The 16,376-nt window shown below is 43.2% G+C and overlaps 1 protein-coding gene across 1 annotated transcript in view; it reads left to right on the top strand.

Annotated features, from left to right (window-relative positions):
* The window catches only part of maml3 (mastermind-like transcriptional coactivator 3), a 137,813-nt gene extending 131,385 nt beyond the window's left edge, over nt 1-6,428 (top strand). The window contains exons 5-6 of the mRNA XM_022199435.2: nt 1,298-1,376; nt 2,593-6,428. Coding sequence (XP_022055127.2) covers nt 1,298-1,376; nt 2,593-3,686 — 1,173 coding nt within the window. The 3' untranslated portion in view covers nt 3,687-6,428. The remainder of the gene's footprint in view (nt 1-1,297; nt 1,377-2,592) is intronic.
* The last annotated feature ends 9,948 nt before the right edge of the window (nt 6,429-16,376 follow it).

Raw genomic sequence — 16,376 nt, 5'->3', positions numbered from 1 at the left:
TAATATTGGCCAACATCTGTCTCCACTAAACTAAACATCTGTCTACCCTCAGCTGTACCAACAGCTGCCTCTACTGTACCAAATATCTGTGTAACCTCGACTGTACCAACATCTGTCTGAATCAAACATCTGTCTAATGGTGACTCTGGAAACATCTGTCTCTACTGTTCTAAAACATCAGCTTGATATTGACCTTGATATTGGCCTAACCTCAACAGTGCCAGTATCTGTATCCTGAGCTTGACTCCCTCCACCATCTGTATGACCTCAATTACACCAAACATCTTACTCTTCCGTTGTACCAAAACTCCAAGTCGTATTTCCTATAAGTTGCATCGATAGGCAGCAGTGTTTGCACAGCTCTTTGCTTCCACTCTCTGCAGACATAGTGGACAACGGTTTGTTTATTTCTCTCATAAACACACTGCAGCTTTCATGGAAACTAAATGAGAAGCTGTAAATACAAATACTCTTGGTGACTGTCTACGGATTGTCCAGAAAGTCGGCACATAAAACACAATATGGCATTGGTCCACTTACGACCGACAGTCGGGGCGAGTCCAAGAGACACAGATGTGCAGCTGAAATGTTAAATAATTCACAGACCAACAGGTTAGTGAGTGTGATAGATACACATAAGTACATCATACCCTCAGATGGCTTTAAACAAACGTGATTTACTTTGTGACATGGGAATTTTTTTCACCATCGGAGTTTGGCAAGGTAATAAAGGTGAATGATAGCTGTTTAATTTAGCTTTTAAGTTAACTGAGCAATGTGGAAAACATCTCTGTATCCAACTGCAGCGTTCATACTGATAACTTTAAGTCACGTTACTGCAAGCTGCTAAAAATTTAGTACTCAAGACCTGTAAATGGTGAACTGCATCCACAGGAAAATCGAGAAAGTAGGAGGTTAAAATGTGCACTGAAGTTCTGCTGCACTCAATTCCTGAAAGATTTAACCTTTTAGATGGTGAAGAGATGTGCCTGTGAGAAGAGCTAATCTTACTGAAGAGGTCTGATTTAATATAAAACTGCGTGAACACACTGAGGTGCAATGTGGCTTCTTTTTGTATTTTCCACTGCCTGGCATTGGTGTCTAATTATTATGTTTTCTAGTTGATAGAAATGCAACAAATTTCAAATTCTACATTCTGTCATGTATTATTTCGTTACTTTTCCTGATGTTTTCGGTTTTTGTTGTGATATGTGTGTTGATTTATTGAAGTATGTGTTAATTGAAGCAAGAATTTGGATTTTCTAGCTTAACATATGTTGTCTTTTTGTGTCTGTAGCTCCAACAGCAGCAGCATCTCCCTCGACAGATGGCCCAGGGCCAGAGGAATCCATATCCCCAAGTCAATCAGTACCAAGGTGAGTCACACAAATACGTCTTTTCGTTTTGTCTGTGGCCACAGCGTATGCAAAAACACAAGAAAGGTAGCCGCCCAGTGGATTTTATGACAGATTCTACCCCATTTATTATGATTTTTGATGGTTTTTGTAATAGCGGCCAGATGGTGTTGCGTGTTTGCTGTGCAACAAGTATGGTATACATGGCATTAAACAGATTTTACAGTTCGCTCTGTAAACAGACAGATATGTGTGCAAACAGCAGCGCTGACCGAATGTCACCCTGAAAGCAAACCTCGTCCTTTTTCCTGTCTGTCTCTGTCAGATACATCAGATGCTCTTCAGCCTCTCTTCTCTCTCTCCGCAAAAAAAAATAAAAAATAAAAAAATAGAGTATTCCTGCTCTGCCTGTTACCACGGCAACTTGTCTGTCCTGGATCCCCCAGAGTTCCGGTGAAGTCAGAGAGATGGATGAGAAGAGGGAAGTGGGAGAGAGGAGGAGGGGGCTGGCAACAAGAAGGATAGGTAGAGAGGGTCTGGTAGGTAGAAAGAAGGAAGAAAGAAAGAAATGGAGAGAGAGAGACGAGTGGGTGAGATGATGATGGAGAGATGAAGAAAATACAGAGAGGGAGGAGGAGGAGGAGGGAGAGTCAAAGCCATTTATAGCTATCAGAGTCTGTCTGCAAGTCTAGGAGATAATGTGGAGAGGAAGGAAGAGAAGAGGGGTCTTCAGCATGAATCTGTGGCCTAGAAATACACCAGTCCCGCAGCGTATCAGTGTTACAACCACGTACACCACGCACACTTGCTGTGTTTGTGATTTGTGCCTGTTTTGCAGAGCTACATTACCTTCAGCTTCACTTAAGAGTGTGATGCTCCTCGTTCTCACTCCTCTTGTTACATTTACAGTCTGAGCTGTGAGGTGAGGGATTAGTGGAATGATGTCAGAAGTGGGTTTATTAAAGGATTTAGAGCCATTTCCACACTAGCAGATCTCCACAGCTCTGTCGTTACTGAGCGTCTAATGGGGGGTGCCGGGGGGTGCCGGGGAGGGGGTGCCGGCACTGGAGTGTGTTAAGTTTTATTTTTGTATGTGGGACTTGGACCTAATTGGGTGGGAAGCGGGAAACGGGTTGTCGCGGAACATTAATCTTTGCCTCAGCAGTGACTTATTAGATTGGTGCCATTTGGTGATTTGAGTGGATCCAGTTTCCTGACTCTGTTTTTCCACTCTTAGGTCCTCCCCAGGATCTGGCGTCAAGGAGCCAAGCTCTCCGGGCCACACGTCTCCTACAACAGCAGCAGCAGAACCAGCAGCAGATGGTCCAGATGAGTTCTGTTCAGGGCCAAGGAGGCTCTGTGGGACCCCAGACTGACATGGGAATACCATACGGCAACCAGGGGTCCAACCAGGGCTCCCTGTATGGGCTCAACCCCTCCATGAGCCAAATGATCCACCAGCAGCAGCACCAGAGCCAAAGCGTCCAAGCCTCCATGGGTCTTCCACCACAGCACAACCCCGCCGGAGGGCCACCTCGGCAGGCAGGTGCAGGTCCTGGGGTTGGAGGAATGGCCGGAGGCCCCGGGGGTGGTGGTGCTGGTGGCTATGGAGGACAAGGGATGTTAATGAATTCCATGACTCAGCAACCTCTCAAAGGCCCTCCTAATGCCAAAGCCCAAGCACAGAGACTGCAAAGCATGCTGGGAGCAGGAGGAGGTGGCGGGGGGATGGCGGCAGGGGGATGGCCACAGCAGCAGGGACAAGGTCTGCAGGCCATGGGAGGAGGAGTGGGAAGGACTACAGGCGGAGGTGGAGGAGACATGGTGGGGTTCAGCTCAGCCCAGGGTTACGGGATGCAGCCGGGTCAACCCCCACGCATGGCCAAGCAACACTTTCAGGGCCCAGGACAGGGGATGAGCCAGGGGATGGACCCCAGAGTGGGTCACCCAGCAGCAGGTATGGGCGGCCCGATGATGGGCCCTCACATGGGCGGTCAGCCAAGGACCAACCAGCCCCGGCCCATGGTCATGAACCAGGGGATGAGCCAGGGGGTGATGGGCCAGGGGATGAGTGGGATGGGGGGGTTCGGGCCGGGCCCTGGGGGTCCAGGGATAGGGGCAGGGGGCGGAGGAGGCGGACCCTACGGACCAGGGGGAGTCGGGGTTGGAGGTCAGCCGCAGGGCTACCAGAGGACAGCCAATCAGGACATGTCATCCTATGGATATGGGGGCGGGCCCTCAGGTGGAGGAGCCTTCGGATTGGGCGATGGCTCGGGGGCAGAGCTGGACTCAAGCGACGGTTGGATGGAGGAGTTTTTCCCGAGCCAATAGCCAACAGGGAAGGTTTTAACTGGATGAACTGAACATTAAAGTCGGACAAAAACCTGAGAAAGTGAAACAAAAAGGATGACACAACGTGGACTGGCATGTTTTCTGTTTTGTAAAACATGAGCAAGGTTATAAATGAGTTCTTGTATTATGTTTGGTGTGTATGTATGTGAGTGTATGAGTGCGTGTGGAGAGAGCTATCATCATGTCTTGTGCATATTAATGAAAAACCAATATAGAGATTAAAAGGTGTGTTTCATTAGTTTCCCTTTTTTCTCCATGGAATAATTTTTTTGTCAGTGTTTAAAAGCGAGCCCTGTTTACACAGCAGCGCTTTGAGCTTCGGCAGGGGCTGATTGAAAACCACGGACTGATGAGGGGGAAGGAAGACTTGTTCTCAAGACGGCAATTTATTTGTGTTTGTGTGTTTGTGCCACCCAGCTCAGTGCTTCAGATCTCTCAGCTATGTGAGGAGCTGAAGGGAGTAGAAAGCGCTCTCAATGCTCCCATTTCCACTCTCAGATTTTTGCCCCCCACACATATATACAGACACACATCTGTTTCACTCTCTTCACTTGATCTGCCTCTTTCTCATCCTTTTCCTCCCGTCTTTCCCACCTCCTCTCCAGAGACTTCTTCCTCGCTCTCCTTTTTCTCTGTTGAAATTGTGCACATCACAACAGAACAAATGATGTTCCTCTATTGATGCCACACGCTCGGCCCTCTAGTGCTTTTGCTAGGCAACCGACCTGGGTGGTGCTTTTTTAATTTAAATTTTTTATTTTTTTTTGGTAGGGGTTTCATATTTGTGGATGACGGGTGTGCACGTAGAGGGGAGACAAAAGAAGGCGGGGAGAAAATAGGCAGCTAAAGCAAGCACTTGGACTCAAAAGGCACACAGATACATGCACACAACAAACAAACAAACCCGGGAGGATGCGCGAGAGGCAGCTAACGGAGCTAATATTACATTTTGTCTGCGTGACACAAAACCACATCACATCACATTGAAGCAAAACGATATCGCTGAGCACTGAATGTATTCAAAGCACCACAAGTGACTTCTTCTTTTTAAGGTAAAAAATTGAAATTAAAATTTTAAAAAGCTCATTAGAAAGCCCACCCACATTATTCTGTTGTGTTTTTTTCTATCTTTAATGTTAATGCTGGTTGTGTTTTTGTCAACTAAAAGAGGAAGAGAAAAAAATTAGCCTGTTTAGTTTGTGTTGTCTTTTGGAGAAAACCTGTTTGTGCAGCCTTTTCCTTGTCAATCAACCTTTTTTTTTTACATTGTGGCTTCTCTCACAGCTCCAAACTAACTGTGCTATACTGTAACACTACTGTGAAGAAATAAGAGTTCACCCCACTTTTCCAGTGCTTTTTATGAACGAAGGAGAACGAACCACTGCTCAGCCTTTATTTTGAGGAGAATCAAGCCGGTTAGCATCGAAATAATCAGTGCTTCCTCTGAAGTCTCCCCTGTATTTGCTGTACACCTGGCATTCATTCATCGACACTCTTTTGCCGCGATGTTCAGCGATAACAGGTCGGATAGGTTTGAATACAGTCATAACATCTTATATCTCTAACTGTTCTGTGATCTTGGTTAAAAAGACGAATGAAAGCGTGTCTGTTCGTGCATTACTTTGTATTTAGCTCATCAGAGTGACCGTTTTGGAGGATGATGCTGTAATCAACAAAACCAAAAAGCCTTCTTCTTCTTCTTGTTCTTCTTCTCTGTAAACTAACTCCTTGTCATCATCGGTTCTCATGGTTGTTGGTGTTGTATAATCCAACCCTTTAAAAACTTTTAACCACGCCCGTCGTCCTGTAAGCTGCGTTTGGTAGCACCCGCGATTGAGGTTCTGTAACTTTTTTTTGTCATGTTTGGTGGAGCCTCCGTCTCACTGTGGAGTCTGAAGACGTGTTGGGTTGTTGTAGCGGTCAGTGGTGAGCTGATTAAAAGCTGCAGCACTTTGTGCTTCCCAAACTTTGATACCGATCCTGCAGGCTGGCATATCAAATTCAGTGCACTGGACCAGTGGAAATGTAGGAAAACACCTGAGGTTAACTGCTTCAAAATAAAGGCAGGAAGGTATAGAAACACGTCTGGGTTGGTGTTTAAGGTCATGGCCTTTGTGACCTGTTCTGTTAAAGGTTCGTAATCTGGTCTGAAATCCCTTCAGGATGAGAAAGGAAGCTTCCTCCAAATATCATTATGTACCGGGACCAAGTCTGTAGACAACATTTTAACAAAAATTGTTGTTATTGATGTTCTTTGTTTTATTTTATTTTGTTTTTTACTGGTGCTGACATATATGTGATTATGAGAAAAAGTATATAAAAGATAATGGCTATTTGTAAATATGTTTTTACAGGTTTAAATACATCAGATAATACAGTCTCTACTCTGTAAAGAATTTACTGTTTGTTGGAAAATAGAGAAGTATTTTTATTTTGAAGTTTTTTGGTTTCACTTTTAACCCATCTGAGCTATGCCATTGCACTTCAGACAATGTCTTACTACTAATTTGTATTGTAAACCTCCTCTCTTTTTTGGAATTTTTTTTATTTGTTTTTTTTTTTCTAGTTTGAGATTTCACTCGGTTCTTAAGCAGTGCTTATTTCTTTTTATCCTGTACAGAATTCTGAAATGTTAACAAAAGAGAATTACAAAAGATTTTTTTTGTTTGTTTTTTCAAAAAGATACAATAAAGAGAGAATGTTCTCGCTGATCATATTAAATGAGCGTTTCGGTTGTGCTTTGACATCATTTACTCCATTAACGCCACAGACATGGAGCCCCTGAACCGACAAGTCAAAAATGTGATGGAGTACCAGAGGAATGTTTTGGCCACAAAGAGGGTTTCACCAGCACCAAAGTAAAATCTCCACTTTAAAATGAGTCACCTAGTTCAACACTGGTGCAGCCAACTGGTGCAAGAAGTCAGACAATTAGTGACGTCTTCATTACCATTTAGAAATGGAAAGAATATGTTTTCAGGAGGCTAAGCCTAATACCCCTTATTTAATTTTATTAGAAGTCAATAAAATTTTTATTAATTCTAAAAGATGGATGCAAACAGTTTCATTCATAAACATTTTTTGGAATGTGCAGAGTAAAAATCCAATTTTTTGTAAGAAAAAAGAAACAATGGAATAGGTAAATGATTAAAAACAACAAAATAAACATTTTTATGTATAAAATTAGCAAGTTAAACTATAGCAAATTCAATACATCTTATCAGTGGTTATTGTCTGTTTCAAAAGCTCGATACTCACAATGACACTTTGTGTGTCTGCACACAACGTCACTCTGTTAGCTGACAAGCTTATTTCATTTCAGGGTCACAACACTGACGGAGACGGATGCTCACACAATCGTGCAGCGCCTGAAACCAGACTGACTAACTGCAGCCGTAATGTTTTGTCTAACAGAGCTGATTTGCATAATTAGACTTGCATATGCTAAAGAGCAGTCTTAATTCTGTCTGGCAGTAATAGTGACAATGAATCATGGGCTCCCTGTTGGTGTCAGCAGACAGACAGACAGACTGACTGACAGACCTCACGCAGAGACAGGACCTCTTTGTTGTAATTCATCTTTTCCTTTCAAACTCTGTCCTCCACAGCCTCTGTCAGCCACGCCTCTCTTCTTCATCCTGCCTTCTACCTCTTCTTCTTCTCGTGTTTCTGCTACATCTTTGCTTTTTCCTTCTTTTCCTATCCCCCACCCAGCATCACCACACACACACATAACACACATAACGCTCCTGTTCGCCCATCTGACATTGATAAATGGAGACTTACAGAGATGACAGCATCATTACTCATGTTCAGTAGCGACACCACGTAGGACAGAAAAAAAGAGAGTAAGAGAGAGGACGAAGGACAGGATGTGAGGAAGATGAGGAGTGAAGGGGGTTGGTGGAGGAGTGAGGCTGAACACCTGAACATCTCCGGAGATGTTGAGTTGTTCATTACGGCTGTGAGAAAGTAGAACAACTGTTGATAATAGCTGCAGCCTGCTAGAAGGTTGGAAGTCAGACACATCTAAACCATATGTGTCAAACTCAAGGCCTGCGGGCCATATCCGGCCTGTAATACAATTATATCCGGCCCGCGACATCATTTTACATTGATTTATTGTTATTAATGGTCCGACGATATGAAGCACTGATAACACACAAACTACAGATCCCATAATGCAGCGCAACAGCTTCCTTGCCCAATGATAGGTTACCTGGGAACATTTCCGCGTCATTTAAGTCAAGTGTCTGTTATTGTCTGCAACCCTATTGACAATTTTGTGAGTTTGTGCACTGTAAAAAAGAAAACTACAGTCTGGTCAGCAGAGTTGGCATTCTGATTTGTTTGAACATGAGAATTAAAGTAGCTGTACTACTTGACATGAAAATACACATCAGACCAATCGTGTGTACCTCAATATGTCTAAATTTGTAATTATGAATAAGCTGAAAATGTAATTTGTTGTTGGTACAACAAAGTTGGAAAAAATCACAAGGTTTCCCAGAATACACAGCAGCGGCAAGTCCTCATGCTTACTTTCCCTTGACCTACAACAGTTACCAACCCCTGAAGCTCAGTATGGGGGTATTATTGTAGCAAAACTGTTAGTCATTGCGAATCGAGAGTTGTCTGTCTGTATGGGGGTACTATTGTAGCAAAATTATTTGTCAATGCGAAGCGAGAGTTGTCTGTCTGTATTTCAATCCATGTGTCTGAACTGAGATTTGTCAATGTGTAAAAGAATTTATCTATGACACATGGATTGAAATACAGACAGACAACTCTTGCTTCGCATTGACAAATAGTTTTGCTACAATAATACCCCCGTACTCAGCAGGTTAAACGGACAACTTATAAACTTATAAACAGGAGCAATACGTCGTGGTCAGGGGTTCAAATCCAGCTCAAGGTCCTTAAAAATAAATTTTAGGAGATATTTAAAGTTTAAGTTTATTTTTATAAAATGGCCTGAGAGCAAAGAAAACTGAATGTTTTGATTTGTTATTTTTACTTTTGTGGAAAAGCATCGTTTTTATTTCATTTTTTCATGTTTTTTTGCAGCATGTTCATAGTTGTAACTTTTATAATTTTGACAATAGACATTTTGATAGAGAACAAAGTATTTCAATTTATATAAAGTTTAAGTTTATTTATTGTGGAATAATATTCCTGTCTGTTTTTATTCCTATTTATGTTCCAAAAACATTTACTTTTAGTGTGTTCAATAAATGTTTATCCTGTTCGGCCCATGACCTAAAGTGTGCTTTGAGTTTTGGCCCCCGGTGCAAGTGAGTTTACAGACCTACAGACCCGGATTCCGTGTTGCTGCCATCCGCTGTGAGTGCTGCGTCACGCTGTCTGCTCCGAATGAGACAGAGCGCCCCTAGCAGACAATGTGGGGACTGCAGTCTGATCAAACAAAGGCAGTAGTAATGTAGGTCATCATTTTTTGAATATTTTTTGATATTGTGCAGTAGTAGGACCCCCTGGCGGTCCGGTACCAGTCCGCAGACCGTATGTGAGACCCCTCCGCACACAGTATACATTACAAGCAGGGCCGGACTGGGAAAGAAATTCAGGCCGGGAGATTTCCAATCAGTCAGGCCACTTCCGCCACCGCAAGGGTTGTGTCACGTGGGATAATGCACCAAAATTTTGGGGTTTTTTTTCATTCCAAAAATATGCCTTTTACAGTTATGTTATAGCAATTACAACACTACTAAACAGACAGTAAGTCTATTAAACACAACCATAACGACAGCTCCATACAGTCCAGTACTTTTCTCTTCTGTAATCTCTTCACTACCCTCACCAATTTTTCCAATGTTTTCCTTTTCCCATTATTTATATAACATGTGGAATTAAAAAATATATATTATTTTGTCAGCAAATCATTTAGATGTCAGCTGGTCATAGCCAATAGTATATGCAAACACCAATGTTCATTTTATAACTGAAAAATGTAAGTCAACTGCCTATCCTACCTGAAGAGGGGGTCTCAAACGTTTTCAGGCTTCCTGCAACCCACCTGACACCTGTGGAGCTTATTTGGGCCAGACATTTTTATTATATTTTGGCCTTTGAAGTCTGATGATGCATTTGTGAGAAGAACCGATAATCTTGGCTCCTTCCACTCTCTCACCTTACTCTGCAGTGCGTGCTTCCCCGTTCTCGTTATGAAGGGGCGGGCCATAAAGCAACTAACCAGTCAAGGCACGTTTCTTCTAAAAAAAAAATGTCACTTTGACCAATCCCTATCCTTCTGATTTAGAGCTCAGAGCACCTGCTTTGTGTGAGTGACAGGAGGGTGGGCGTGTACTCTGTAAGGCTTCTAGCGCTGCTGTCTCTGGCCTGTCTGCCAAAAAGCCGATCAACTTTTTTTCATTGGCCTGCCAGTCCGTGGCTGGTCTGTCCAGGCAGGCCAATAAGGAGGCAGGCCACCGGGAAAAGTCCCGCCTCTCCCGATTGCCAGTCCGGGCCTGATTACAAGTAATCTTCTCAACCTGTGTTGGGGGACACACGTACATTACATTACTACTGCCTTTGTTTGATCAGACTGCAGTCCCCACATTGTCTGCTAGGGGCGCTGTGTCTCATTCGGAGCAGACAGCGTGACGCAGCACCGTGACTCGGCACTCACAGCGGATGGCAGCAATAATCCGGGTCAGTAAGTGGCGTTCTGTCCATTGGAATTTCACCTGCTCTTCTGCTGGCCCTGACACGCTCATCAGCAAGACGTCTTTGTCAACAAAGAAAAAAGTGGACATCGAGTGTAGGATTTTCCAAGACCAATGGACCACTTCCTATTCGTTCACTGAGGTGAATGACAAACCTGTGTGCTTGGTGTGTATGCAAGCAAGGAATTTAATCTTCGGCGCCACTATGAGACTCGGCATGGCGAAAAAATACAACAGCTTGCAAGAATAACTGAGAAGACAGAACATAAATGAATTGTTGGCGGGTTCAAGGAAATGGCAATCTGTTTTCACCCGGAGCCGTGAGGTCAGCCATGCTGCAGTGAAAGCCAGCTACCTCATTGCTAGCAAAACAGCATTAGCATCAAAGCCGTACTCTGAGGGGGAGTTCGTTAAGACTTGCACGCTGAAGGCTGCAGAAATCGTAAGGCAAAGTGGAGTCATTTCCGGCATTTTCTGTTGCAACAGATGAGAGTGCTGATATTACGGACGTCGCTCAGCTGGCCATATTGATTCATGGAGTTGACGAGACTTTGAATGTCACAGAGGAGTTTCTTGAGTCGGTGCCGATGTTCGACACTGTGTTACGATCCAACCTGTAGGGGTTGGGTGGATGCAACAAAATAACCAGATGGTGTTGGTTTAGGTTAAGGGATTTATTGCTTAGTAGTGAAAGGAACTTAAAAGTGACAATAAACACAAGACTGGTGAGTGTTGCCAACACAAAGAACGGAATAAAACATAACGAAGGCTAACAGAGTTTGAAACTGAGCTAAACACAAGGAAAACAACTAAACTCCCTAGCCAAACCGAACTACAGAAGCAACACCCACCACCAGGAACAAAAACTAATACAAAAGGTGTACAAAACAAGCTAAACAAAACTGGTGCCTCTGGATACGTATACATACTGAGCACAGTTCACAAAAGCTCAAAATACAAAGTGGCTTCTACACATATTTGGCAGACTACAAAATTGGAGCCTCAGTCTCCACTGACACGTAGGGCTTCACACTAAACTAAAGCCGCCAACAAAAGGTCAAAGTTGTCAGTAGCACCCACCACAAGTGCTTCCAGACCAAAAGACCACACAGAACCACAATACAGAGCCACAGTGCAAAGAGGCACCAGGGTGGACTGGTCAAAGTACCAGCCACCCAGACTAATGGCATGGTGGGACTTTATAGTTAGCAGGTGTGGTGCCTGGCTGCCTCTGGTTGGTCGGAGGAGGAGGAGCTGTAGGGTGGCCCAATCAGGACGGCCGGAGGGCAGGGAGAACCAGACTGGAGTGCAAGTCGTCATCAGCTCTGTCGTCAGCTGAAACGGCTGGCAGCTGGGGTTCCAAAGGCTCTGCAAAAAGCCCCAGCTGAACCCACACACAAATTACTCCCAAACAAAGGCCCTACAAAACACCACCTCAAAATAAGACGGCACACCAATACTGGTGGCCGTAACACACTGTAACAGCCGAGGACATTTTCTGCGCTGTCGTTGGTGCTGGACAGGGTCAGAATGGACTGGTCCCGCTGTCAGCCTGGCTACAGATGGTGCACCATCAGTGATCGGGAAAAAGGCGGGTGTTGTGGCAAAGTTTAAAGACAAAGTCAAAACCGCAAATGGAGGGAGCTGTTTTTGGACATTCCACTGTATTTTGCATCTGGAGGCGTTGTGCTGTAAGTCGTTAAAAATGGATCATGACGAGGTGCTGTGCTATAGCGCTTCTTCGATCTTCGTGGGACATCGGACAGTTCACAGAGAAAAAAGGTAAACCTGTTGTGGAATTACAAAGCCCACAATGGCTGCGGGACCTTGCGTTTATAGTTGATGTTACAGAGCACTTGAATAATCTGAATAAAATGTTTCAAGGGCGCAAAAAATGATCATCCAGTGTTATGACAGCATACGTGCATTCAAGTTGAAGCTGCTTTGTGAGAGACGCAGCTTGCAAACGGTGACGCTGCTCATTCCTCTGTTTAAGAGATGTATGCACAGCCAGCGTCAATGCTGACATGAGCCAGTACAAAGACAAGATGACGGGATTGTTGTGGGAGTTTGAGAAACGATTTCAGGTCTTTAGCGAACTCGAGACAGAATTCGCAGTTATCTCCTTCCAGGCTACCCTGAATTAACAGCACTGGCTGCAAAAATGTTGTGCACGTTTGGGACGACCTCTCTTTGTGAGCAAGTTTTCTCAGTAATAAACATTAATAAACTGCGCACAAAGCTCACACATAAGCACTTAACTGACATGCTGAAGTTGGCTGCTGCTCAGGACATGATGCCTGATACTGATGCACTTGTGCAGGCTAAAAGATGTCACGTTTCAGGAGCAAATACGAAGCAAGAATAAATCCTGTAAAATGCTGCTTTAAACATTGTTGCCCAAGGAGACAAAGCTAAAAACAGTTGCTGAATGACAACTTCCATCCATCCATTCTCTATACACCGCTTTATCCTCACTAGGGTCGTGGAGGGGCTGGAGTCTATCTCAGCTGACTCTGGTGAAGGCAGGGGATACCCTGGACAGGTCGCCAGTCTGTCGCAGGGCTACATATACAGACAAACAATCACACTCACATTCACACCTACAGACAATTTAGAATAAATTCACCTCAGCATATTTTTGGACTGTGGGAGGAAGCTGGATTACCCGGAGAAAACCCACGCATGCACAGGGAGAACATGCAAACTCCATGCAGAAAGATCCCAGGCCCACCCCGGGATTCGAACCGGGATCTTTTTACTGCAAGGCGAAAGTGCTAACCACTACTCCACTGTGCAGCCCTGAATGAAAACTTGCTGAAGTAAATACTGTGAAATTCAGTGTTGGACATCAGATTCACTACAAAAGTGTTTGGTTGAGTGGAATATTATTTCTAATGGATGCATCCATGTTATGTATGTAGTTTTTTATGTATATTTTACATATACATTTTATACATAAACAAGGCAGGTGACAACTTTACTTTCTTAACTGTCTGTATAAAATAGCTACTACTTAAGATTTAAAGGTGTGAAGAGTTAATTTAGGTGTTCACAATTACTTTCCAGATGTGGAAAACAGACTTCAAAAAATTTCTATATCTTGATAAGTTTGATTTTTTTTTTTAATTCCAGGACAATGTTTTTAAGTTCCACATACCTGTGACTAAATATGTTGTGCCATTGTACAGTCACTGTGATCAGTTGTAATGCACAATGCACACAAATAAATGTTAAACTGAGTCATAGTGTTGTTGAAATTGCACTTACTTTAATCTCTGGTTGTTTCTAATATATAAAGTTGATGGTGGCATTTTGTCAGTGTCACATTCAAAGGCAAATATTGTTCATACTGAATTCTTTTGTCATTTTATTTAGTTATCATTCTTCAATTACCTAGAATCGTTTGACACTTCTATGGACAAACTCTGATCCTGTTTGTGATATTCTTGGAATGGACTGAAGGTGCAGATAGGTAGCATCTCAACTTTTGGCAGATGATGTGATTCTGTTTGCTTGATAATCGAGCATGAGATGGACGGATGGATGGACTGCTAGAGCATCAGCAGTAATGTGACCGTCGTCATGGACCATCATGATGAAGAGGTTTACCTGTCAATCTATGTTCCAAACCTCAGATAATGTCATGAGCTCTGGTTAGTAAAGAAAACAATGGGAAACACCAACTTTAGATGTAGGATATGGGGTGAGAAGCACTGACATTCACAGGGAGCTTGGAGTAGAGTTGCTGCTCAGTCACATTGAAGCCAGCTGAGGTGGTTCAGTCATCTGATTATGATACCTTCTGTCCCCTTTCTTTGGAGGTTTTCCGGGCAACTGGGAGGAAATCCCAAGGTGGACCCAGAATTCACTGACGGGATTAGATATATCTCATCTGGCCAGAGAATGACATGGGGTCTTTCCAGAAGGAACTGGTAAATCAAAAAAATCTCTGAAGCAGCCTGCTTGGCCTGATGCCACTGTGACTCCACTCTGGATGAACAGAATGGACGGATGGATGAATGGCGCTATATACCTATGATGTTTGGAGTTTTCGCAAAAAATGTCCAAAATGTATTACTATTTTTTTTTTTAAATCTCACCTATTGGCACTTCTGTTGCTCCATAATTCACCACATTGACCACTTTGGAACAGACGTTTTTCATTATGAGCATTTTTATTCTTGGTATTAAAAAAAAATGGTGGTAACCTGAACAATACTTTTACCACAGTTTGTGCAGATTCTCAATCATTCAGGTCATGGTATTTCTAGAAGCTTCAGTCAAAATGAACTGGACTCTTTCAGGTTCTTGGAGATGTTTCATCTTTATCCAAGATTCTCCTTTAGTTCTAGCTGGAGCTGAAGCTGTCAGAACTGGAACTGTTAGAACTAAAGAAGAGAAATCCAGTTGTTTTTTTTGAAGCTTCAAGGATTTTATTGCAGATTGTCTACACCTGCATAACTATGGGATGGTTTGGGGCCACCTAAACCAGCTTTTGTAGGCCATATCATCAAAGCAGACAGGAAGACTGCATGCTTTTCTACTTTTGGAGACTCCAGGAAGCAAAAGTAAGGTATGTAAGTCTGAGAGCAAAGTGTTATGTTGGGACAATAAGGTAATTTGAGGTCTTTAAGATGAAATGGCATTATGGAATCTGTATTTGAGGAAAATCAAATTCCATTTGATCTATCCAGCAGGTGTCCAGACTGAAAAAGCAAATATTTAACTTCTTTTAAAAGTAGGGAATTTTTGGGATTACGACTGCCACAATCATCATCATCTGCACCAGTTTTCACATCAATCCCTCCAATACCTGCTAAGATATTCCAATCTAAACCAAAAGTGGTGAACCAACAAACTGAAAAGCAAGATGTACTACAACACTGACACTGCTGGATGATGTTTTCTGTAAAAAACAAAACAAAACAAAACAAAAACACATAATTTCTTGTGTGGTAAATTTATCTCATTGCACAAGGGACGTTTCCTGTGAAAGGGCCTCACAAATATCTTCGGAGGACCTTCAGCGTGGCAGACAACGGGTTAATGACAGCCGGTTTTCCTCCTGCAACCAAACGCTTACAGACACACACCATCAGCCTCGCGCACACTCCAGAGACACTGTTATGGGCTCTAATCAGAACGACAAATGATGTGTCACAAAGAGTGGGAGATGAGTTAGAAGAATCATTCACTCTCCCTCCTTTCTCAGAGAGTAATAAGGTGAAGAAATGTAGCAGGAGAAACGTGGAGTGGAAAGACATATGGAGGGGAAAGAAGGAAGGGAGGGATGGTGAGGAGAAAAGTGAGTGTATGTGTGTGTGGTGTCAAGTTGATAAATGTGGTAGTAGGAGCCATTGTGGTGGTGGAGGAGTAGGAGGCCACCAGATAACAGCAGAGCAAGGCCTGAGCTGTCTCACACCATGAATAAAACACCTCTGACTTACACACACAAACTCACACCAATTTCTAATTACCTTCAGATGACTTTATCTTTCTATTTAATTGAGTTATTTGAATGGAAAGAATCAGACTGTGGGATCAGAGCTCCCTCTCTCTATTTGTTGCACCGGCTGGTTCGAGATGATGCACATGTATACGTGCCGTAAACGTGTGCATTTAATCACACGCTTGGTGGACTGTCCACTCTCTCAACTTCAAAGTGCTTGTTGGCAAATAAGCAACAAATTGCCTGGTTGTGAGCAGCGATATGGTTTCACCTCTTTTTGTGTTAATGTGGCATCCTCTAGTGGCTGAAACAGGAAGACATTTCACTGTGCAGCAACATTCACAGCCTTCAAATGAGATATTCATCAAACTGTTGCGCCACAGGAAAATGTTGGTGATGCTTTAACATTTTTTTTCTTTATAAAACTCTGAACATGAATTATGAACTACCAGTTCTGTGTCTCACTAAAACCGACGTTGAGATTTCATTGTGTAGTTTAGCAGCAGGAAATGTATATTTTTAAGATATGACATA

This window comes from Acanthochromis polyacanthus, chromosome 3 (assembly GCF_021347895.1).
Source record: "Acanthochromis polyacanthus isolate Apoly-LR-REF ecotype Palm Island chromosome 3, KAUST_Apoly_ChrSc, whole genome shotgun sequence".
Classification (NCBI taxonomy): domain Eukaryota; kingdom Metazoa; phylum Chordata; class Actinopteri; family Pomacentridae; genus Acanthochromis; species Acanthochromis polyacanthus.
The sequence above is the reverse complement of the archived record's forward strand: the minus strand, read 5'-3'. Positions and strand labels throughout refer to the sequence as shown.